The sequence below is a fragment of the Lissotriton vulgaris genome, chromosome 7 (genome assembly GCF_964263255.1).
Source record: "Lissotriton vulgaris chromosome 7, aLisVul1.2, whole genome shotgun sequence".
NCBI classification, from domain to species: Eukaryota; Metazoa; Chordata; class Amphibia; order Caudata; family Salamandridae; genus Lissotriton; species Lissotriton vulgaris.
In genome coordinates, this window is record NC_141695.1 from 1,775,688,063 (window position 1) to 1,775,712,067 (window position 24,005).

The window sequence follows — 24,005 nt, forward strand, 5'->3', positions numbered from 1 at the left end:
CTGCCCTCAGCTCCCCTCACACACTGCCCTCAGGTGCCCTTACACACTGCCCACAGGTGCCCTCACACACTGCCCTCAGACCCCCTCACACACTGCCCTCAGCTTCCCTCACACACTGCCCTCACATCCCCTCACACATTGCCCTCAGACCCCCTCACACACTGCCCTCAGGTGCCCTCACACACTGCCCTCAGGTCCCCTCACACACTGTCCCCAGCTCCCCCTCACGCACTGCCCTCAGCTCCCCTCACACACTGCCCTCACGTCCCCTCACACACTGCCCTCAGCTCCCCTCACACACTGCCCTCACGTCCCCTCACACACTGCCCTCAGCTCCCCTCACACACTGCCCTCAGTCAAGTGCTCGCGAGGCACAAACAAACAACTCTTCAGAACAAAGCAGTTGACACAAAAGTTTTGGAAACAGTTTTATAGTGTAAATTGTGTCGAAGAAGCAGAGTAGAGATGTGACCCCCGCCCCCCTCAAGCAGGAGGGGGTCCTCTGAATAGAGTCACAGACCGGGTGAGCCCCTGGAATCCAGCGCCGCGGGCGCCTGGGAGGCTTCGAGGCGGGAGGCGAGGGGTTAATGCCGCGTCGGAGGCCGGAAGGTGACTGGGTGGTAAACTTCGCCCCTCCAACCCTCCGCGCTGACTCCGTGGATCCCTGACCCGCTTTATGGCGCTGGAGGAGGAGGCGCTATGTAAGGGGAGGGAGGAGGCGCTATATAAGGGGGAGCCGAGGGCAGCTCTGCCAGAAGAGGCACTGCAAGACCAGGAGGTAAGTGGGGGAGGAGGCGCTATGAGGAGGTAATGGGGGGAGGAGGCGCTATGAGGAGGTAAGGGGGGAGGAGGCGCTATGAGGAGGTAGGTAAGGGGGGGAGGAGGCGCTATGTAAGGGGAGGGAGGAGGCGCTATATAAGGGGGAGCCGAGGGCTGCTCTGCCAGAAGAGGCGCTGCGAGACGAGGAGGTAAGGTGGGGTGGAGGCGCTATGAGGAGGTAAGGGGGGGAGGAGGCGCTATATAAGGGGGAGCCGAGGGAGCTCTGTCAGAAAAGGCGCTGCGAGACGAGGAGGTAAGGGGGGGGGGCGCTGCAAGACCAGGAGGTAAGGGGGAGGAGGCGCTATATAAGGTAAGGGGGGAAGAGGCGCTATATAAGGGGGAGCCGAGGGCAGCTCTGTCAGAAGAGGCGCTGCGAGACCAGGAGGTAAGGGGGGGGGGGTGCATCGGAGCGCTTTACATCACACAAGGACACGCTCATCTTTGTAGACAGCGAGATTAAGAGATCTGCCCATGATCACAGGATGCTGAGGCGGCGCCGAGATTCAACCCTGGATCGCCAGCTTTAAAGTCGGCAGCTCAGGCCGGAAGGCCACATGAAGGGACCCGAGAGACACGGACGGGGGGGGGGGGTCTGGGGACAACCAGGAGAGGAGGGAAGGTGTGGCGAGGGGTGCAGAGAGAGGGACAGAAGAGAAGGGCGCCTGGGAGAGGAGGTGGGGGGTCTGGAAGGGACAGAAGGGACGGGGGGGGGGCCTTGGAGAGGAGGTGAGTAGGGTGGAAGTGAAGGGTTGGGTGAGTGGTGCAGAGGGGCAGAAGTGAAGGGTTGGGTGAGTGGTGCAGGGGGACAGAAGTGAAGGGTTGGGTGAGTGGTGCAGAGAAGTGGAAGTGAATGGTTGGGTGAGTGGTGCAGAGGGGCAGAAGTGAAGGGTTGGGTGAGTGGTGCGGAGGGGCAGAAGTGAAGGGTTGGGTGAGTGGTGCAGAGGGGCAGAAGTGAAGGGTTGGGTGAGTGGTGCGGAGGGGCAGAAGTGAAGGGTTGGGTGAGTGGTGTAGAGAGGTGGAAGTGAAGGGTTGGGTGAGTGGTGCAGGGGGCAGAAGTGAAGGGTTGGGTGAGTGGTGTAGTGGGGCAGAAGTGAAGGGTTGGGTGAGTGGTGCAGAGAAGTGGAAGTGAAGGGTTGGGTGAGTGGTGCAGAGGGGCAGAAGTGAAGGGTTGGGTAAGTGGTGCAGGGGGACAGAAGTGAAGGGTTGGGTGAGTGGTGCAGAGAAGTGGAAGTGAAGGGTTGGGTGAGTGGTGCAGAGGGACAGAAGTGAAGGATTGGGTGAGTGGTGCAGAGAAGTGGAAGTGAAGGGTTGGGTGAGTGGTGCAGAGGGGCAGAAGTGAAGGGTTGGGTGAGTGGTGCGGAGGGGCAGAAGTGAAGGGTTGGGTGAGTGGTGTAGAGAGGTGGAAGTGAAGGGTTGGGTGAGTGGTGTAGTGGGGCAGAAGTGAAGGGTTGGGTGAGTAGTGCAGATGGGCAGAAGTGAAGGGTTGGGTGAGTGGTGTAGTGGGGCAGAAGTGAAGGGTTGGGTGAGTGGTGTAGTGGGGCAGAAGTGAAGGGTTGGGTGAGTGGTGCAGAGGGGCAGAAGTGAAGGGTTGGGTGAGTGGTGTAGTGGGGCAGAAGTGAAGGGTTGGGTGAGTGGTGCAGAGGGGCAGAAGTGAAGGGTTGGGTGAGTGGTGCGGAGGTGCAGAAGTGAAGGGTTGGGTGAGTGGTGCAGAGGGGCAGAAGTGAAGGGTTGGGTGAGTGGTGTAGTGGGGCAGAAGTGAAGGGTTAGGTGAGTGGTCCAGAGGGGCAGAAGTGAAGGGTTGGGTGAGTGGTGCGGAGGTGCAGAAGTGAAGGGTTGGGTGAGTGGTGCAGAGAGGCAGAAGTGAAGGGTTGGGTGAGTGGTGCAGAGGGGCAGAAGTGAAGGGTTGGGTGAGTGGTGTAGTGGGGCAGAAGTGAAGGGTTGGGTGAGTGGTGCAGAGGGGCAGAAGTGAAGGGTTGGGTGAGTGGTGCGGAGGGGCAGAAGTGAAGGGTTGGGTGAGTGGTGTAGAGAGGTGGAAGTGAAGGGTTGGGTGAGTGGTGTAGTGGGGCAGAAGTGAAGGGTTGGGTGAGTAGTGCAGATGGGCAGAAGTGAAGGGTTGGGTGAGTGGTGTAGTGGGGCAGAAGTGAAGGGTTGGGTAAGTATTGCAGATGGGTAGAAGTGAAGGGTTAAGTGAGTGATGTAGTGGGGTGGAAGTGAAGGGTTGGGTGAGTGGTGCAGGGGGCAGAAGTGAAGGGTTGGGTAAGTGGTGTAGTGGGTTGGAAGTGAAGGGTTGGGTGGGTGGTGCAGAGGGGCAGAAGTGAAGGGTTGGGTGAGTGGTGTAGTGGGGCAGAAGTGAAGGGTTGGGTGAGTGGTGTAGTGGGGCAGAAGTGAAGGGTTGGGTGAGTGGTGCAGAGGGGCAGAAGTGAAGGGTTGGGTGAGTGGTGTAGTGGGGCAGAAGTGAAGGGTTGGGTGAGTGGTGCAGAGGAGCAGAAGTGAAGGGTTGGGTGAGTGGTGCGGAGGTGCAGTTACTTGGGCGTTACTTGTGCGTTACTTGGGCGCTACTTGGGCGTTACTTGGGCGTTACTTGAGTGTTTCTTGGGCGGTACTTGGGAGTTACTTGGGCGTTACTTGGGCGTTACTTGGGCCTTACTTGGGCGCTACTTGGGCGTTACTTGGGCGCTACTTGGGAGTTACTTGGGCGTTACTTGTGCGTTACTTGGGCGTTACTTGAGTGTTACTTGGGCGGTACTTGTGCATTACTTGGGCGTTACTTGGGCCTTACTTGGGTGCTACTTGGGCGTTACTTGGGAGTTACTTTAGTGTTACTTGGGCGTTATTTGGGTGTTACTTGAGTGCTACTTGCGCGTTACTTTGGAGTTACTTGAGTGTTACTTGGGCATTACTTGGGCGTTATTTGCGTGTTACTTGAGTGCTACTTCCGCGTTACTTGGGCATTACTTGGGTGTTACTTGGGTGCTACTTGGGCGTTACTTGGGTATAACTTGGGTGTTACTTGGGTGTTACTTGGGTATTACTTGGGCATTACTTGGGCGCTATTAGGGTGTTACTTGAGTGCTACTTGGGTGTTACTTGGGCGTTATTTGGGTATTACTTGAGTGCTACTTGAGTGTTACTTGGGTGTTATTTGGGTGTTACTTGAGTGCTACTTGAGTGTTACTTGGGCGTTGCTTGGGCATTACTGGGCGTTATTTGGGTGCTACTTGGGTGCTACTTGGGTGTTACTTGGGCGTTACTTGGGTGTTATTTGGGTGTTACTTGAGTGCTACTTGAGTGTTACTTGGGCGTTGCTTGGGCATTACTTGGGCGTTATTTGGGTGTTACATGTGTGCTACTTGGGCGTTGCTTGGGCGTTACTTGGGCGTTATTACAGTGTTACATTGATTGATTGATTTGATTGATTTGTGCATTTCTAAAGCGCACGAATGCCCGAAGGTGTCTTGGCGCTACATGTGTGCTACTTGGGCGTTGCTTGGGCGTTACTTGGGCGTTATTTGGGTGTTACATGTGTGCTACTTGAGTGTTACTTGGGCGTTACTTGAGTGCTACTTGGGCGTTACTTGGGTGTTATTTGGGTGTTACTTGAGTGTTACTTGGGCGTTGCTTGGGCATTACTTGGGCGTTATTTGGGTGTTACTTGAGTGTTACTTGGGCGTTGCTTGGGCATTACTTGGGCGTTATTTGGGTGTTACTTGAGTGTTACTTGGGCGTTGCTTGGGCGTTACTTGGGTGTTATTTGGGTGTTACATGTGTGCTACGTGGGCGTTGCTTGGGCGTTACTTGGGCGTTATTTGGGTGTTACATGTGTGCTACTTGAGTGTTACTTGGGCGTTACTTGAGTGCTACTTGAGTGTTACTTGGGCGTTATTTGGGTGTTACTTGAGTGCTACTTGGGTGTTACTTGGGTGTTACTTGGACGTTACTTGGGTGTTATTTGGGTGTTACTTGAGTGTTACTTGGGCGTTGCTTGGGCATTACTTGGGCGTTATTTGGGTGTTACTTGAGTGTTACTTGGGCGTTGCTTGGGCATTACTTGGGCGTTATTTGGGTGTTACTTGAGTGTTACTTGGGCGTTGCTTGGGCGTTACTTGGGCGTTATTTGGGTGTAACATGTGTGCTACTTGAGTGTTACTTGGGCGTTACTTGAGTGCTACTTGAGTGTTACTTGGGCGTTATTTGGGTGTTACTTGAGTGCTACTTGGGTGTTACTTGGGTGTTACTCGGGCGTTACTTGGGTGTTATTTGGGTGTTACATGTGTGCTACGTGGGCGTTGCTTGGGCGTTACTTGGGCGTTATTTGGGTGTTACATGTGTGCTACTTGGGTGTTGCTTGGGCATTACGTGGGCGATATGTAGGTGTTACATTTGTGTACACATGCCGCCTTGTACCCCCGCCCCCCAGGGGGTCTCTGTGACACCAACCTGTGGTACATGATTGTATTGTATTGTATTGTAATTGCATTTGTATGACGAGGCGTCAAAGCGCTTTTTCGGCGAGTAGCACGCCACTCCGGGACCCATAGAGGATTAGTGTTAAATTAGTATAGTGAAACATACAAGTACATTTTAAGCGGTGGATAGGTTAGTCAGTTATTTGGATTCGGAAGGATAGCAGAAGGATAGAAGAGGAAAGAAGTTTTGTATTGATATAGCGCTTCTAACCCCTGATGCGGTGTTGAAGCGCTTTTTTTGGCATCCGCCGGTTTCAAGGCACTTTGTCTTTGTGTTGTTTACTCTCTGGTAGCACGTGGGAGGCAGAGAGGCCTCTCGCGGGATGGGCATGCCCCTGGCACCGGCTGAGTCGAGTCCGCCCCTGCCAGCGTTCTCTGCGCTGAGCAGTCCCTGCTTCTAGGCGCTGGGCGCGTGTGCTCTGCCCCTGCCAGCCTCAGTCTGTGGTTTGTTTTTGACCAGGTCTGAGGCTCAGCCCCCTGAAGCCTGCGGCTAGTGTCGGATGGTATTGTGTCTGTTGCATGGTTCTGTGCTGTGTTGTGTGGTACTCAAGTGTGTTATGTAGAGTGGTACTGTATTTTGTAGTACAGATGTATGTTGTGTAGGACTGCAGAGTGTTGTGTGGTATACTGCTCAGTGTGCGGCACTGTAGTATTATGTGGTGAAATACTGTTTTGTGCTCCTGTGGTGTGTTGTGTGACGCCGCACAGTGGGCCCGATTCACAGAACTAACTTAAGACAAAATCCTAAACTTACTACTATTTCGGTATTCACAGAAGTTAGGATTCCTAAATGCCTTCCGTGAATACCGTGAGTCTTAAAGTTAGGCTGTTTCTCAGTTGAGGAGTCCTGAAGTTAGGAGTCCTAACTTGACTACTCCTAAACTGAGAAAAATCCTAACTTTAAGACTTTTGGTGTCAGCCCCGCCCCTGGAGCACAGCTCTTTACCGCCTCTTGATTTGTTCATTTGCATCTTTCCATTGCTTCCAGTTGCTCCTGCAGACTCTGGGCACGCACATCTGTCGCAATGCAAAGCAGACAGGGAACGCATTGAGCTGCGTTGCGTGAAGGGGGAGAGCAGGAATGTGACACATCTAGTGTCTTGTGGTGCCTGGTGCCAGTGCAGGCGTCTTTGCACCATGGTGCCAGTGCAGGCGTCTTTGCACCATGGTGCCAGTGCAGGCGTCTTGTGGTGCCTGGTGCCAGTGCAGGCGTCTTTGCACCATGGTGCCAGTGCAGGCGTCTTGTGGCGTCTGGTGCCAGCGCAGGGCGTCTTGTGGTGTCTGGTGCCAGTGCAGGGCGTCTTGTGGTGTCTGGTGCCAGTGCAGGCGTCTTTGCACCATGGTGCCAGTGCAGGCGTCTTTGCACCATGGTGCCAGTGCAGGCGTCTTGTGGTGCCTGGTGCCAGTGCAGGCGTCTTGTGGTGTCTGGTGCCAGTGCAGGCGTCTTTGCACCATGGTGCCAGTGCAGGCGTCTTTGCACCATGGTGCCAGTGCAGGCGTCTTTGCACCATGGTGCCAGTGCAGGCGTCTTTGCACCATGGTGCCAGTGCAGGCGTCTTTGCACCATGGTGCCAGGGCTCCTGCATTACAGGCACAATTGTTTTTTGTGCAGGAAAGAAACCTATTGTGAGAACTAATGGCGCTGCTAAGACTGATCAATACCGGATCAAACAACCGAGAGGCGCACGGACGAGGGACCCCTAAAGTCTCATGGACACTGACCCTCTCCTCTGTCTCCTTTCCACAGATCCTGCTCACCTCTCGGACAATCACAGGATAAGAGGTCGCCATGAAGTTCCTGGGCCTGCTGCTGGCACTGGTGGCTCTGACAGGTAAGATGCCCTCAAAAAAACCCCTGCTGCAGGACCGTGATCCACAGACCACCACCTCCAACCACTGCTGCAGGACCATGGCCCACAGACCACCACCTACAACCCCTGCTGCAGAACCAGGGCCCATAGACCAGGTCCATGGCCCACAGACCACCATCTCCAACCCCCAGCTGTAGGACCATGGCCCACAGACCACCATCTCCAACTCCCAGCTGTAGGACAGTGGCCCGCAGATCAGGTCCATGGCCCACAGACCCCCATCTCCAACCCCCAGCTGTAGGACCGTGGCCCACAGACCAGGTCCATGGCCCACAGACCACCATCTCCAACCCCCTGCTGCAGGTCCGTAGCCCACAGACCAGGTCCATGGCCCACAGACCAGGACCGTGGCCCACAGACCACCATCTCCAACCCTCTGCCGCAGGTCCATGGCCCACAGACCAGGTCCATGGCCCGCAGACAAGGACCTTGGCCCACAGACCACCATCTCCAACCCTCTGCCGCAGGTCCATGGCCCACAGACCAGGTCCAGGTCCCACAGACCACCGTCTCCAATCCCCTGCTGTAGGACCGTGGCCCGCAGATCAGGTCCATGGCCCACAGACCCCCATCTCCAACCCCCAGCTGTAGGACCGTGGCCCACAGACCAGGTCCATGGCCCACAGACCACCATCTCCAACCCCCTGCTGCAGGTCCGTAGCCCACAGACCAGGTCCATGGCCCACAGACCAGGACCGTGGCCCACAGACCACCATCTCCAACCCTCTGCCGCAGGTCCATGGCCCACAGACCAGGTCCATGGCCCGCAGACAAGGACCTTGGCCCACAGACCACCATCTCCAACCCTCTGCCGCAGGTCCATGGCCCACAGACCAGGTCCAGGTCCCACAGACCACCGTCTCCAATCCCCTGCTGCGGGAACGTGGCCCACAGACCAGGTCCATGGCCCACAGACCACCATCTCCAACCCCTGCTGCAGGACCGTGGCCCACAGACCAGGTTTGTGGCCCACAGACCACCATCTCCAACCCCCTGCTGCAGGTCTGTAGCCCACAGACCAGGTCCATGGCCCACAGACCAGGACCGTGGCCCACAGACCACCATCTCCAACCCTCTGCCGCAGGTCCATGGCCCACAGACCAGGTCCATGGCCCACAGACCACCGTCTCCAATCCCCTGCTGCAGGACCGTGGCCCACAGACCAGGTCCATGGCCCACAGACCACCATCTCCAACCCCTGCTGCAGGACCGTGGCCCACAGACCAGGTCCATGGCACACAGACCACCATCTCCTACCCCTGCTGCAGGACCGTGGCCCACAGACCAGGTCCATGGCCCACAGACCACCATCTCCAACCCCTGCTGCAGGACCGTGGCCCACAGACTACCATCTCCAACCCTCTGCGGCAGGTACATGGCCCACAGACCAGGTCCATGGCCCACAGACCACCGTCTCCAATCCCCTGCTGTAGGACCGTAGCCCACAGACCAGGTCCATGGCCCACAGACCACCATCTCCAACCCCTGCTGCAGGACCGTGGCCCACAGACCAGGTCCACTCCATGGCCCACAGACCACCATCTCCAACCCCTGCTGCAGGACCATGGCCCACAGACCACCATCTCCAACCCCCTGCTGCAGGTCTGTAGCCCACAGACCAGGTCCATGGCCCACAGACCAGGACCGTGGCCCACAGACCACCATCTCCAACCCTCTGCCGCAGGTCCATGGCCCACAGACCAGGTCCATGGCCCACAGACCACCGTCTCCAATCCCCTGCTGCAGGACCGTGGCCCACAGACCAGGTCCATGGCCCACAGACCACCATCTCCAACCCCTGCTGCAGGACCGTGGCCCACAGACCAGGTCCATGGCACACAGACCACCATCTCCTACCCCTGCTGCAGGACCGTGGCCCACAGACCAGGTCCATGGCCCACAGACCACCATCTCCAACCCCTGCTGCAGGACCGTGGCCCACAGACTACCATCTCCAACCCTCTGCCGCAGGTCCATGGCCCACAGACCAGGTCCATGGCCCACAGACCACCGTCTCCAATCCCCTGCTGCAGGACCGTAGCCCACAGACCAGGTCCATGGCCCACAGACCACCATCTCCAACCCCTGCTGCAGGACCGTGGCCCACAGACCAGGTCCATGGCCCACAGACCACCATCTCCAACCCCTGCTGCAGGACCGTGGCCCACAGACTACCATCTCCAACCCTCTGCTGTAGGGTCTAAGAGCCAGCTTGGATGGCGAGCTTGTCCCTGCTGCGAGTGCGCTGGCTCTAGTTCCGCCAGAGTTGGCGTGCTTGTCCAGGTTGCGAGTGCGCTGGCTCCAGCTCCGCCAGAGTTGGCGTGCTTGTCCAGGTTGCGAGTGCGCTGGCTTGAGAGCCACTGGAGTTGGCGAGCCTGCCTGCTAGACAGGTGCAGGTGCTGTTCATGTGGAATTTGTAAAGGATGCAGCTGGTTAAATATGGCGTGGCCGGCGAGGGGAGCCAGTGGAGTTCCATCTGAATGGGGCTGATGTGTAGAATGTCCTGATGGGGCAGGAGGGGGACCTGTGATGTCTCTGAAGCTGGGGTGTGTAGGATGTCCTTATGAGGTAGGAGGGGGTGTGGTGTCTCTGAGGCCATGTGCAGGGCAGTCACCAACAACAGATTCAAGAGTATACTGTTTTGAACAGCAGATCTAAAGTCACTTTCTGCGAGAAACGGCTGGTTCTAGGCTGTGTTTGTTTTCTTCTCATCGTGTGCCGGTAGGGTGAGAGGTTGGTGTCCACAATGTATTCAAGTGGCCTGGCATTGGATGTCATGGTTCAGTGATTTTTCATGTACACGCAGCACCCCGTGTTGGAAAGTGGATTATTGGTAGGGGCAAATGTCAGGCTGCCACTGGCAATAGGGCCACTAACACAGCATAGGGCTCAGAATAGGTCTTAGAAAATTATTCCTATGCTGAACCCTTGGTAGCGAGCAGGCGGGCTTAGCTTCCAAGACAGATATGTTAAGCGTTTAAAAACAACAATTCAGTAAATAATTAAGACACAACACAAAATATAAATCCAACACCAATTTATAAAAATAGGAAAAATGTTATCCTTTAAATGACACCAAAACTAAAAGAATCCACTGTAGGGAACCAGAGATATGAATTTCTAAATATTAGTCACTTTCTAGTGCTTAGAAACCAACAGTACCCTTTTTAGTCATGTTGTTTGCCTCTGACAGGGACACATTCACCTTTAGCAATTGTTCTGGAGGATCTCTCGCCACTCCTGTGCAGCCCCCTCCAGCAGGCGGGTCCAGTTAGAACTCCTTCCCGAAGTTCTGCTTGCGGGCCCCAAAGTATCCAACACACAATCCAAGGTTCTGGAATCTCCAAGAGGGTCCCTGAAAGTGTGAAACTTCAATTCTCACAATCCACTTTAACAAAACCCTCACAAATCCACTGGTACTCCAGGCTGGGAAATCTTTGTGGGGATGTCCCGGTGAGCTCTGTCAACCTGTAGCTTGCAGGGAGTCGACTCTTTAGTTCTTTTGAAGCAGGTTTGATCCACAGGGCTGTAGTTTAAAATGGTGCAAAAAAAGGTGCAAACTCAGAGTCCTGGCCTTCGGAAATGCACTTCAAACCCTTCAGCACAGACACTTCTGAGTCTTTTAAGTTTCAAGCAGCAGATCTGGAGGGCTCTGCCACTCTCAGATACTTATTCCAAGTACTCTGGATCAAGCAGGAGGTCCCTGCTGACCAATGGGAGCAGGGCAACTCCCAAGGGAATGACCATATCCTGTAGAGTGTGGCATTATTTTGTCCCAGAGTGCACCAAATCTTCCAGATTCATAATGGCTGATTTTCCAGCAGGGCGGTGAGAGCTGGCTAAACACACCCCTAGGATGGCTACTTTCTATAGACTCTCCCTCTTGCATCTGTGCATTCCTTCCTTAAGCCTAGCTCTGGCTTGGGGTCCAGAGAATGGAGTTGTAAATGAGACTGAGGCCTTCCCCTTTCCTTTGAAGACCATGGTTTATGACTCCTCCCCCTGCTCTGTCATTCCTGTGTAGCAGCACCCGGCCCTCCCAGCAGAGCTGGTTAACCCCAGGGGCTCTTTATCGCCTCTTCAATGCAGCCTGGCTAATCCACTTAACTCTGACCAATCACCTGCTCCAGATCAGAGGCTTCGCATCTTGGAATATGGGGCCATCAAGACAGTAGCAGATATCAAGAAATATTTATTTATTCATTTGGGAAGGTTTATAAAGCGCAAACATGACCCATCTGGGTGTCTGGGTGTGGTACAGAGAAGCAGACATTCGAAACAAGTGGACATGTGAATAGCAAGAACTGTACATATAACAACAGGTGAAGCACAGTAGATGCAAAGTAACAACATTGCGCAGTAGAATGGGCTGCCAGAGCTGTGTACACAAAACAAAAGTAAAACCGAGTGGCTTCAGGGCTATTGTTGAAGGTATTTATTCAGGAGCAACCGAGGAGGTCGAAGGGTGAGATATGGTTTCAGGAGGAAGTGCGTTCGGTATTCTAGGGGCAAGACCGGACCAGTTAACAAAGTAGGCACCACAATATAGCACATTAGAGCACAACCCTGTGCTGCACCCACGTGCCCCTCACACCACCATCGGGCTAGAGATGTGGACTGGTGCATGAGTGCACAATTTTTTCCGTGCAGGATGGCATTGCCCCAAAACCTTTGGAGAAGATATTGGGTCCCTAGGGAAGCCTCAGTGGTTTGATGTTCGGCTTCCCTCCCTGACCGGCCGTTCAAATGCTATGGCGACAATCCATGTGGCGCTGTAAGATGATGGTCTCACTTAAATGCCTCCTGCCGACTGAATTTCATAAAAGTCGCTCATCCGTGGTCAGGAGTGCTCCAGCAGTATTGTGAGGCGGGGTCACGCTCACCCATAGTCAGGAGGGCTCCAGCATCATCGAGAGGCGGGGTCGATCTCATCCCTGGTCAGTGGCATTTCCCAGGGTGCGTAATGTGGAGGTCTCCATGCTGCAGGGTGATTTGAAGTCAAGTATGTTGATGTTTAAATGGATGCCATTAATGTGGTTATTTCAATGTTCTTGCTGATGGAGGAAAGGTGGGTGATGGGCCGGTAGTTGGCGAGGTCCCTGGGGTCTAGTGTTGATTCCGCAATGGCCCCCGTCTTGAATGAGGGAGGCATTGGCAATGGTGAGTACGGCTGCAAGAGCATCTCCGGGGGAGCGTTGATTAAAGATGAGGCTAAGACATTGTCTTCATATGAGACAATTTTCAAGGAGTTTAGTAAACTGGTATCTTCTGCGGGAAATAAGGCTTTGAAGGAGGACCCTGGCAGGATGCTACGAGAAGGGCGAAGCAGGCGTTGTTCCTTTAATCTGCTCCTGGATCAGTGATTCTTTTCCACTGAATAAGAGGTTGATAGCATTGCGTGTGTCTGTGGAGTGTGGGAATTTGAGGGTGAGCCTGGCCGTTGATGCAGTGCTTGATTGTAACGGAGAACACTCTTGGTCTGCCGGCAGCTTCAAAGATGGGGCTGGTATAGGACGAAGCTTTGGCAGATGTGTGTCAGGACATAAGTAGTGCAAGGCCATTGAGGGCTCTGTTTATTTTCCATTTTCTTTCCTGTCTGCAGAAAGAGCATTTGTTATCACGAAGGGCTTCTGGGTACCAGGGAGCAGAAGTTATTGGCGTGTTCCTGCATGTTTTAGTTGGAGCATGTGTGTTTGCATAGTTTTACAGGAGTCTTTATGGGTTTTTGAAGAGTGTTGGCTTTGATATTGAAGCTGCAGGGTGAGAGATGAGTTTGGGATTTAGGTTATTGTCTGAGAGCCTTTGAAGGATTAGAAGCTTTGGTGTCGTCTTTGGGTTGACCTCAGCTTTTGGATTGGAAGCGAAGATACATCCTTATTTTGTGAAGTCTACGTCTACGTCTGACTTTGATTTGTTTACATTGAATGACTTGAGCTGCTCACATCCACTTGCCAAGGACCATCTCTGTTCTAGAATGTTTTGGAATCAGAGAACAACAAATGCCGCTGTGCATAATCAGGGGGTGTAGTAACAATGTTGAGCGTAGACCCTGTTGCACCTGCAGGTAGATGCCACCATTAATATTTATAATATTAAATACACAACCTACCATTCATGGGCATCGGTTGAGGCCGATTGAGTAGAAGGCGTCCATGCCGTATCATCAAAAGACCCTTCCCGTTGGAGTTTTGTCAAAGCGGCAAGGAATACTAAGTAGGGTCCACCCAGGGCAAGTGAGGACCACCTTCTGGCGGCCCTATAAAGCCGTGGAGGGCGTCCTGTACAGCGTCCACCTGGAAGCCAAGGAGGGGCAGTCCTGGCTGAGAGTCTAGGCCGGGTAACATTCATTAGTTCCCTTTGCTGAAATCATGCAAAAAGTTCAAACATCGCACAAAACGATGCTATTTGTACGCATGAAATGATCATGAAGACTTGTCGCCCTACAAAAATTGTTTTGTTCCTGTGCTTCCACAGGAGAATTTTTATCTGATCAAAGTACCAGTAGTACGCTGCACCAAAATGATGTAAACTTGGGCCTTTCAAATACCAAGAGTGATGAAAAATGACGAAAATATAAACACAAAATGAAGCCAGCCGACACCAAGGGCCCGATTCACAAAGTTAAACTTAAAAGTGAGGTCCAAGCCTTTAGGCTTACTGACTGGCTCCCCATTCAGAGGAGAGGCCGGGTCAAGATGCTGACCCACGCCTCCAAGGCCCTCCACAACCAAGAACCAGCATACACCAACCACCGCCTGACCCTCCACCAACCCTCCAGACACCTGCACTCCACCTCCTTCTGCCTCGCCCGCATCCGCCTCGGCAACAGTGGAGGGCGCTCCTCTTCAAGTGAGCCGCGGCTGCAGCCCTCGGCGCCTGGGCACCCTGACCGGGGATGAGTCGCGATTTACTAATCGAGATTGAATGATTGAAGTTTAGACCTGAAGTCTGAGGGGCTCATTCACAAGCCCTGTGCACGGCTCGAACTTCACTTTTTTTTACTTTTATTGGGGGTGCACAGGGCATAGCCCTTTCTACAAGTCTGCCGAAAGCCAGACTGCGTGCCTTTTCATGGCCTCGCGATACAGTGTAAGGCCACGCGGCGCAAGTGGCTGCGTTGCCTCACGCTGCTTCAGGGGGCGTCCCATGGGTGTTACCGTGAGCGTCCCATGCACCACCCATGACATGTGACACGTTCCCCGATTTACGGCATGACGTGTACTTGGGAATGCGTCAAAAGCAGACGCCTCCTCAGGAGCGTCATGAGGCGGTTTTTGTGAAGGGAGCGTGTCCCTTCACCTAAAAAAACACCATGATTCCAATAAAGACACCCGTGCACATTGGTGCAAGTGTGTCGGCATTGGCGCACGGCAGCCATTTCTGCACTAATGCCGTGAAAGAAGACAGGAATGCGCCGATCTCGCAGACATTTCTTCCCTTTTCTTTTGACCTCGGGACGCGCAGCAGGAAGGCTTGAGGTCTGCCCGACGCCAGGAATGAGGAAATGAGGCCCTAAGTTTAGATCTAAAGTCTAAGTTTAGACCTGATGCCTAACGTCAGGCCTGAAGTCTAAACTTAGACTTCAGGTCAAAATTTAGACTTCAGGTTTAAACTTAGACTTCAGGTCAAAATTTAGACTTCAGGTTTAAACTTAGACTTCAGGTTTAAACTTAGACTTCAGGTTTAAACTTAGACTTCAGGTATAAATTTAGACTTCAGGTTTAAACTTAGACTTCAGGTTTAAACTTAGACTTCAGGTTTAAACTTAGACTTCAGGTTTAAACTTAGACTTCAGGTTTAAACTTAGACTTCAGGTTTAAAGTTAGACTTCAGCTTTAAACTTAGACTTCGGGTTTAAAGTTAGACTTCAGGTTTAAACTTAGACTTCAGGTATAAATTTAGACTTCAGGTTTAAACTTAGACTTCAGGTTTAAACTTAGACTTCAGGTTTAGACTTCAGATTTAAACTTAGACTTCAGGTTTAAAGTTAGACTTCAGGTTTAAACTTAGACTTCAGGTTTAAACTTAGACTTCAGTTATAAATTTAGACTTCAGGTTTAAACTTAGACTTCAGGTTTAAACTTAGACTTCAGGTTTAAACTTAGACTTCAGGTTTAAACTTAGACTTCAGGTATAAATTTAGACTTCAGGTTTAAACTTAGACTTCAGGTTTAAAGTTAGACTTCAGGTTTAAAGTTAGACTTCAGGTTTAAACTTAGACTTCAGGTTTAAAGTTAGACTTCAGGTTTAAAGTTAGACTTCAGGTTTAAACTTAGACTTCAGGTTTAAACTTAGACTTCAGGTATAAATTTAGACTTCAGGTTTAAACTTAGACTTCAGGTTTAAATTTAGACTGCAGGTATAAATTTAGACTTCAGGTTTAAAGTTAGACTTCGGGTTTAAACTTAGACTTCAGGTATAAATTTAGACTTCAGGTTTAAAGTTAGACTTCAGGTTTAAACTTAGACTTCAGGTTTAAAGTTAGACTTCGGGTTTAAAGTTAGACTTCAGGTTTAAACTTAGACTTCAGGTATAAATTTAGACTTCAGGTTTAAACTTAGACTTCAGGTTTAAACTTAGACTTCAGGTTTAAATTTAGACTTTGGGTTTAAAGTTAGACTTCAGGTTTAAACTTAGACTTCAGGTTTAAACTTAGACTTCAGGTATAAATTTAGACTTCAGGTTTAAAGTTAGACTTCAGGTTTAAACTTAGACTTCAGGTATAAATTTAGACTTCAGGTTTAAACTTAGACTTCAGGTTTAAACTTAGACTTCAGGTTTAAACTTAGACTTCAGGTTTAAACTTAGACTTCAGGTATGAATTTAGACTTCAGGTTTAAAGTTAGACTTCAGGTTTAAAGTTAGACTTCAGGTTTAAACTTAGACTTCAGGTATAAATTTAGACTTCAGGTTTAAACTTAGACTTCAGGTTTAAACTTAGACTTCAGGTTTAAACTTAGACTTCAGGTTTAAACTTAGACTTCAGGTATAAATTTAGACTTCAGGTTTAAAGTTAGACTTCAGGTTTAAAGTTAGACTTCAGGTTTAAAGTTAGACTTCAGGTTTAAACTTAGACTTCAGGTTTAAACTTAGACTTCAGGTATAAATTTAGACTTCAGGTTTAAACTTAGACTTCAGGTTTAAACTTAGACTTCAGGTTTAAACTTAGACTTCAGGTTTAAAGTTAGAGTTCAGGTTTAAACTTAGACTTCAGGTTTAAACTTAGACTTCAGGTATAAATTTAGACTTCTGGTTTAAAGTTAGACTTCAGGTTTAAACTTAGACTTCAGGTTTAAAGTTAGACTTCAGGTTTAAAGTTAGACTTCAGGTTTAAACTTAGACTTCAGGTTTAAAGTTAGACTTCAGGTTTAAAGTTAGACTTCAGGTTTAAACTTAGACTTCAGGTATAAATTTAGACTTTAGGTTCAGGTTTAAACTTAGACTTCAGGTTTAAAGTTAGACTTCAGGTTTAAACTTAGACTTCAGGTATAAATTTAGACTTCAGGTTTAAACTTAGACTTCAGGTTTAAATTTAGACTTCAGGTATAAACTTAGACTTCAGGTTTAAACTTATACTTCAGGTTTAAACTTAGACTTCAGGTTTAAAGTTAGACTTCAGGTATAAATTTAGACTTCAGGTTTAAAGTTAGACTTCAGGTTTAAAGTTAGACTTCAGGTTTAAACTTATCAGGTTTAAACTTAGACTTCAGGTTTAAACTTAGACTTCAGGTATAAATTTAGACTTCAGGTTTAAACTTAGACTTCAGGTTTAAACTTAGACTTCAGGTTTAAAGTTAGACTTCAGGTTTAAAGTTAGACTTCAGGTTTAAACTTAGACTTCAGGTTTAAACTTAGACTTCAGGTTTAAAGTTAGACTTCAGGTTTAAACTTAGACTTCAGGTTTACACTTAGACTTCAGGTATAAATTTAGACTTCAGGTTCAGGTTTAAACTTAGACTTCAGGTTTAAAGTTAGACTTCAGGTTTAAACTTAGACTTCAGGTATAAATTTAGACTTCAGGTTTAAACTTAGACTTCAGGTTTAAACTTAGACTTCAGGTATAAATTTAGACTTCAGGTTTAAAGTTAGACTTCAGGTTTAAACTTAGACTTCAGGTTTAAACTTAGACTTCAGGTTTAAACTTATACTTCAGGTTTAAACTTAGACTTCAGGTTTAAAGTTAGACTTCAGGTATAAATTTAGACTTCAGGTTTAAAGTTAGACTTCAGGTTTAAAGTTAGACTTCAGGTATAAATTTAGACTTCAGGTTTAAACTTAGACTTCAGGTTTAAACTTAGACTTCAGGTATAAATTTAGACTTCAGGTTTAAAGTTAGACTTCAGGTTTAAACTTAGACTTCAGGTATAAATTTAGACTTCAGGTTTAAACTTAGACTTCAGGTTTAAACTTAGACTTCAGGTTTAAAGTTAGACTTAAGGTTTAAAGTTAGACTTCAGGTTTAAACTTTGGGCCCAATTTACAAAGGCAATCTTAGACACAAGTCTAACTTTACGACTTTTGATATTCACAGAGGTCATTTACGGGTCATATCTTTACGTCCGCAGTCGGGCCGGTATCTCCGCACCCGGGCAGTACTCTCTGTACTCGGGCCATACTCTCCGGCTCAGGCCGAACTCTCCGGCTCGGGCCAGATGAAGTGTAATCAATAGGCCGGAAAACAATTTTTTACAATTGGGAACATTAGGAACGAGTCATCATGTGGTCACAGCACATAATGCACTCAAGGGTCAGCCTTGACTGGACTTAGTTTGCACCAAGTCCGGCCTTACTCATCTCCGACATTCACCAAGAGTGAAAGAAAAACATTTTCAGCAATCAAGTGCTGCAGAAAAGGGTGTTTTTGCGTTAGCACTTGCAGCAACGGTAGCCTTTGTATCTGCCCGTTGTGCAGACATTGGTGAAGATTCAAATGTTCTGGAAGGTTCCGGGACATGCAGTGCACCAGGGAGGAGGGCACCACTCTTCGGCTCAGAGCTTTCTGGCTTTCCACTTTCAAAAGGCATCAGCCGCCACTGGGTTCAAGCTCTGTCTTGCGATCAGATGTGTGATCCCGTCGGGTGTATATGGGTCCATCGAATACACCATAAATAACTTTTGTATTGGTGTTTCCACCGTTGCTTCTAGGTCACAAAAGAATAGTGCGAGACAGGAAAATTACTGCGCTGAGACTGTGCTTTCTACAAACCTTGTGGCAGAGAAACTCGTGCCAATCAGGCTCATCTGCATAGTTGTCAGTGTTGCAACCTGAGAACCCTCCCCTTGTAAATGTTTGATGTGATGTCCTTAATGTTTCTCCTGTTGGTTGTCCATTGTTACACTGTGATCCTAGCGGTGGTCCTTCCAGGCCACCCCGGCCACCGACCACGGCCACACTATGGAGGACGTCCATGGCCAGAGACTGTGCCCTCTCTGTGTAGCGAGGGGTTCCTTTCATGGACCACCATCTTTCTGACAATCAAACACTCCAGCCAACAGAACCGGCTTCCCTGAGGGGAGGGCACGTCCAATGGTGTCTCTGAGCATGGCTTCCCTCAGAGGGGAGACAGAAACAGAGGGGCACATTTACTAATTCTGCGCATCTCTGCTAATCAGCAGGGATGCGGCAGAAGAGTTGCAATGTATCTGCCCATCCGTGCCCCACCACTGATGCGCCGCATTTACAATTCGGCGCACCGTGGTGCACGGATGGGCAGATGCGTGTCTCATCCCCTGGCGGAAAGGCGGTGCATTGCTAGAGTAGTGTAGCAAGCGTGACGCAGCTCCAGCAAGGCTCGGGAGCCCCTATGCCTAACATGCTGTGTCAATCCTTATGCCTGCTTCAAGCAGGCGCAGGGTTTTGACGCAGCGTGGGCGTAAAAGTGACTGAGTGCAATCTTGTAGAATTCACTCAGCCTCTTTTAGGAGGCGTTCCTGTGCCGGAACGCCCCTGTGCTGGAACGCCCACATGTGGTGCAGAGCTTTACAACATGACGCATCCCCCTAGATGCGTCACGTTGTAAATACCCCACAGCACGGTGCTGGCTTTGCGCCGCCGATGCGTCACAGAAGTGATGCAAAGGCGGTGCAAATGTGCCATAAGGGGCTTGTAAATCTGCCCCAGAGGTTCCAGGCCTTGCCTTGCCTTTTCTTTACAGACAAACGTCATCTACCCTGCCAAAAAGCGCCAGACTCTACACCAAATTACTCATCGTTGTATTCTTTCCTTTGTCTCCTCAGGATGTCAAGCCAACCTCTTTTTCAATGACGAACCGAAGACCAAGTGGGAGACGGCGGTGGACACCTTCTGGGATTACGTAGCCCAGGTGGGACAGGTCGCGGACGATGCAACATCCAAGATTAAGGAGTCGCAGCTCAGCAAAGAACTGGAGTGAGTGTTCGTCTCCTACATCCCTTTCTCTCTTATATGGTGTCATCCTGGTCGGGGTTCTCTCCTTTGACACACCATGTGACAGCAGTCCATTTTAGACGAGCTCAGAACCATGGGTGGTAAAGGCAGTTTCTAATCTTGGACCAGCTCCGAACCATGGGTGGTAAAGGCGGTGTCTAATGTTGGACCAGCTCTGAACCATGGGTGGTAAAGACAGTGTCTAATCTTAGACCAGCTCAGAACCATGGGTGGTAAAGGCGGTGCCCAATCTTAGACCAGCTTAGTACCATGGGTGGTAAAGGCGGTGTGCAATTTTAGACCAGCTCAGAACCATGGGTGGTAAAGGCGGTGTCTAATCTTGGACCAGCTCAGAACCATGGGTGGTAAAGGTGGTGTCTAATCTTGGACCAGCTCAGAACCATGGGTGGTAAAGGTGGTGTCTAATCTTGGACCAGCTTAGTACCATGGGTGGTAAAGGCGGTGTGCAATTTTAGACCAGCTCAGAACCATGGGTGGTAAAGGCGGTGTCTAATCTTGGACCAGCTCAGAACCATGGGTGGTAAAGGTGGTGTCTAATCTTGGACCAGCTCAGAACCATGGGTGGTAAAGGTGGTGTCTAATCTTGGACCAGCTTAGTACCATGGGTGGTAAAGGCCGGGGTGCAATTTTAGACCAGCTCAGAACCATGGGTGGTAAAGGCGGTGCCTAATCTTGTACCAGCTCAGAACCATGGGTGGTAAAGGCGGTGTCTAATCTTGTACCAGCTCAGAACCATGGGTGGTAAAGACGGTGTCTAAGCCAGATCTGTCTCGATCTGTCTAACACCATCACGTAGAATCCCGCCCGCGAGGTCTGAAGAGGGCGTTGTAAGCTGATCTAAAAGCAGTGTCCCCAAGAACCATTCGAGACTGTTGTGTTTGCCTTATGTTTTTCTCTTTATCTCTCTTTCTCTTTCTTGGCCCAGTTTTGCTCCAGGTTCTACCCCCCATACCACACTCTCAATTCTTCCTGCCCCCCCCACTATTGCGTCTGATCCCATATCATGTGACTGCTCACACAGCTCCTCTCTCACCCTCACTCACCCACATGCACTCCCGACTCTAAACTCTACTCTCCCCTGAACTCCTTCCCTCCCAATGACACTCAGTCCTCTTAGTCTGATTGCTCCCACATTCCCCTGTCTCCTGCCCTTTCTGTTTTGTTCTTCTCTTATGTTACAGCTCCCCTCACCCTGCTGTATAATTCTCTACCAAATTTTATCTTTTTTTACCCATTTTCACCTCTTACTTTTAATCTCTTTTAGCCGTCTTTCCACTTTTCTCTCATTTATTCTGAAACCTATCTGCTGCTTACCTCTTCTGGTGTCTCCTCTTCAATTATCTCCTCTTCTGGTATCTCCGATTTCAGTGTCTCCTCTTCTATCGCTTCGTCTTTGATTGCCTCCTCTTCCAGGTCCTATTCTTCCGTGATGTTGCCTTCCATTGTCTCCCCTTATAGTGTATCCCCTTCTGATGTCTTCTTTTCTGGTAACCCCTCCTCTTCCAAGGTCTCCTCTCCTTCTAATATCTCCTCTTTTATTATCTCCTCTTCCAGTGTCTCCTCTTCAATTGTCTCCTCTCATATTGTATCCCCTTCCGGTGTCTCCTTTTCTGTTGACCTCCCCTCTGTCTCTTCTTTTTCCAGTGTGTGTCTCCTCCACAGTTGTCTCCTCTTCTTCTATGTCCTTTTCTGGGCGTCCCTCTTCAATTGTCTCCTCTTCTATTATCTCTTCTTCTGGTGATTCCTTTTCTCTTCTCTCTCCTTCTGATGTCTCCTCCTTCGGAGTCTCCTCTTCTATCGTCTTGTCTTCGATTGCCTCCTTCAAGTTTCTTCTCTTCCATGATCTCATCTTCCAGTGTCTCCCCTTCTAATGCCTCTTCTCCTTTTGTCTTTCCTCTCGCTTGCTGTCGTTCTATATCTCCTCTCATTCAGTTCTTCCCCTTTGCTTCCCCTTATCTCTGTTTATCTCTTCGCCCCACAGTGGCCTTATAACAGACACCATGGATGAAGTCAACGTCTACACTGAAGACATCAGAACCAAGCTGGGTCCCTACGCTCAGGACATACATGAACGCTTCAACACTGAGGTGTCGGCCGTCTCGGAGAAACTGAAGACCGACATGGAAGACACAAAGAGCAAAGTCATTCAGTACTCGGGGGACATCCGCATGATGTTCGACCAGAACATTGAGGAAGTCCGCACCCGCCTCAACATGTACTTACGGAAGTTGAAGAAGAGGCTCAACAAGGACACCGAGGACTTGAAGAAGAAGCTGAACGCCTACGCCGAGGAGATGCGCAGCAAAACCAATGAGAAGGTGGAGGCTGTGCGGGACTCGGTAGAGCCCTACGTATCCAACATCCGGGAGAAGAGCCAGCAGCGCCTGGAGGCCCTCCGGCAAGTAATGGATGAACAGAGCAAGACCGTGCGTGACAAGCTGAGCTCCGGAGCCGGGGACCTCCAGGAGAAGGTGAAGGAAAAGATGGAGATTGTGCGTGGCTCCATGGAGGAGGGATCCGAGGTGATCAAGAAGTGGTTCACTCCGTACCTGGAGAGCATGCGCACCCAGTTTCAGTCCTTCCTGGAGACCCTGCAGGGGAAGCAGCAGTAAACCTGGGTCTAGCTCTCGCCATCTCCACCCCTTCGACCGCCTAGTACTCTAACTCTCACTGCTATCTTAACCTCAACATGGACGAAGTCGCGCTTGCCCTGAAGCTTCACTCCCAATGTCCAAGGGCTCCAGAGGTAGTGAACGTCAGAGGATCTGCCCCTCCATGAGGCAGGAGTAGAGGACGCTGCACCCTAGTCTCACTTCTGCTCCACTCACACTCTCAGCCAATACTGAAGCAATCGCGTCTGTGGCTTGAAGCCCCCGCCAACCCTGGACTTCCAAAGACGCCTTTTCCAGACATCTCTCCTCTGTCTGTCTGCAGCTGAACTCAAACACATAGCGTGTTAAATATTTTCATGTTTCTCGTTTGCTTTTGTTGTCTTGGTGCTGGTTTCCTCTGAAACCAAATAAAAATGCTGCTTAAAATGCTCTGGTGAAGGACTCCAAGAGTTGTCTCCACATCTCTGTGTGAGCCGTGGTGTTTGTGCGGGACCTGGTACTGGTCTACTCTGCAAATGCTGGCATGCCTCTCTGTGAGTGTGTGAGTATGTGTGAGGATGTTTGTGTGTGCCAATGCTGGTTTACACTGTAGAAGCTATTCTGCCTCTGTGTGCATGTGAGGGTGTGCTTCAGGGTGTTTGTGTGTGCATTAATACTGGTTTACTGTATACAATCTGTGCACACATATGTGTGCATATGAGGGTGTATGCGAGGGTATGTGTGAGGTTGTTTGTGTGTGTGAGTTCTGAATTACTCATTAAAAGCTGTGCAGTATAAGTGCACTCATGGGTGACTGTCAAGATGCACTGGACCACTCCCCGGGCCCTGAGGCTAGCTTTGTGGCATACAGCTGTTCACTATGAGTACATAAAAGCAACATTCGGAGGTAGAAGCAGGAAGACCTCTGTGAAATCGATGTTTTCCTATTGACTTGAATACGCCTGTGCTAGGAAGGCTGTAAGAGTGGAAGAGCATGCATGCTGCACGCTCCCAGGATCACAAGGAGTCTGTGTGTGCATGCTGCATGCTCCCAGGATCAGAGGGAGTCTATATGTGCACGCTGCACTCTCCCAGGATCACAAGGAGTCTGTGTGTGCACGCTGCTTGCTCCCAGGATCACAAGGAGTCTGTGTGTGCATGCTCCAAGGATCACAAGGAGTCTCTGTGTGCTTGCTCCCAGGATCACAAGAAGTCTGTGTGTGCATGCTGCAAGCTTCCAGGATCACAAGGAGTCTGTGTGCGCAGGCTGCAAGCTCCCAGGATCCCAAGGAGTCTGTGTGTGCATGCTGCAAGCTTCCAGGATCACAAGGAGTCTGTGTGTGCATGCTGCACGCTCCCAGGAGCACAAGAAGTCTGTGTGTGCATGCTGCAAGCTCCCAGGATCACAAGGAGTCTGTGTGTGCATGCTGCTTGCTCCCAGGATCACAAGAAGTCTGTGTGTGCATGCTGCATACTCCCAGGATCACAAGGAGTCTGTGTGTGCATGCTACGTCCTCCCAGGATCAAAAGGAGTCTGTGTGTGCATGTTCCCAGGATTACAAGGAGTCTGTGTGTGCATGTTCCCAGGATTACAAGGAGTCTGTGAGTGCATGTTCCCAGGATTACAAGGAGTCTGTGTGTGCATGTTCCCAGGATCACAAGGAGTCTGTGTGTGCATGTTCCCAGGATTACAAGGAGTCTGTGTGTGCATGCTCCCAGGATCACAAGGAGTCTGTGAGTGCATGTTCCCAGGATTACAAGGAGTCTGTGTGTGCATGCTACGTCCTCCCAGGATCAAAAGGAGTCTGTGTGTGCATGTTCCCAGGATTAC

At 50.3% G+C, this 24,005-nt stretch overlaps 1 protein-coding gene across 4 annotated transcripts; it reads left to right on the forward strand.

Moving 5' to 3' along the window:
- The first annotated feature begins 514 nt into the window (after positions 1-514).
- APOE (apolipoprotein E) lies at positions 515-22,621 on the forward strand. Of its 4 annotated transcripts, none has more exons than XM_086933156.1 (4): positions 515-778; positions 7,033-7,117; positions 19,394-19,544; positions 21,565-22,621. In XM_086933156.1, exons 2-4 carry the CDS (start codon positions 7,075-7,077, stop codon positions 22,193-22,195), a joined length of 825 nt encoding a protein of 274 aa, XP_086789282.1. In that variant the 5' UTR covers positions 515-778; positions 7,033-7,074; the 3' UTR covers positions 22,196-22,621. The 4 variants fall into 4 exon arrangements, with proteins under 4 accessions (XP_086789282.1, XP_086789284.1, XP_086789285.1 ...); XM_086933158.1 differs by lacking the exon at positions 515-778 and adding an exon at positions 948-968; XM_086933159.1 differs by lacking the exon at positions 515-778 and adding an exon at positions 1,054-1,072.
- Positions 22,622-24,005: the final 1,384 nt, after the last annotated feature.

Bases quoted from the DNA above. Each gene is read 5' to 3' on its own strand.
- APOE (XM_086933156.1), top strand. From the start codon at position 7,075: ATGAAGTTCCTGGGCCTGCTGCTGGCACTGGTGGCTCTGACAG. The intron at 7,118-19,393 runs GTAAGATGCCCT...TTGTCTCCTCAG, and splicing joins GGCACTGGTGGCTCTGACAG to GATGTCAAGCCAACCTCTTT. The intron at 19,545-21,564 runs GTGAGTGTTCGT...TTCGCCCCACAG, and splicing joins CAGCTCAGCAAAGAACTGGA to TGGCCTTATAACAGACACCA.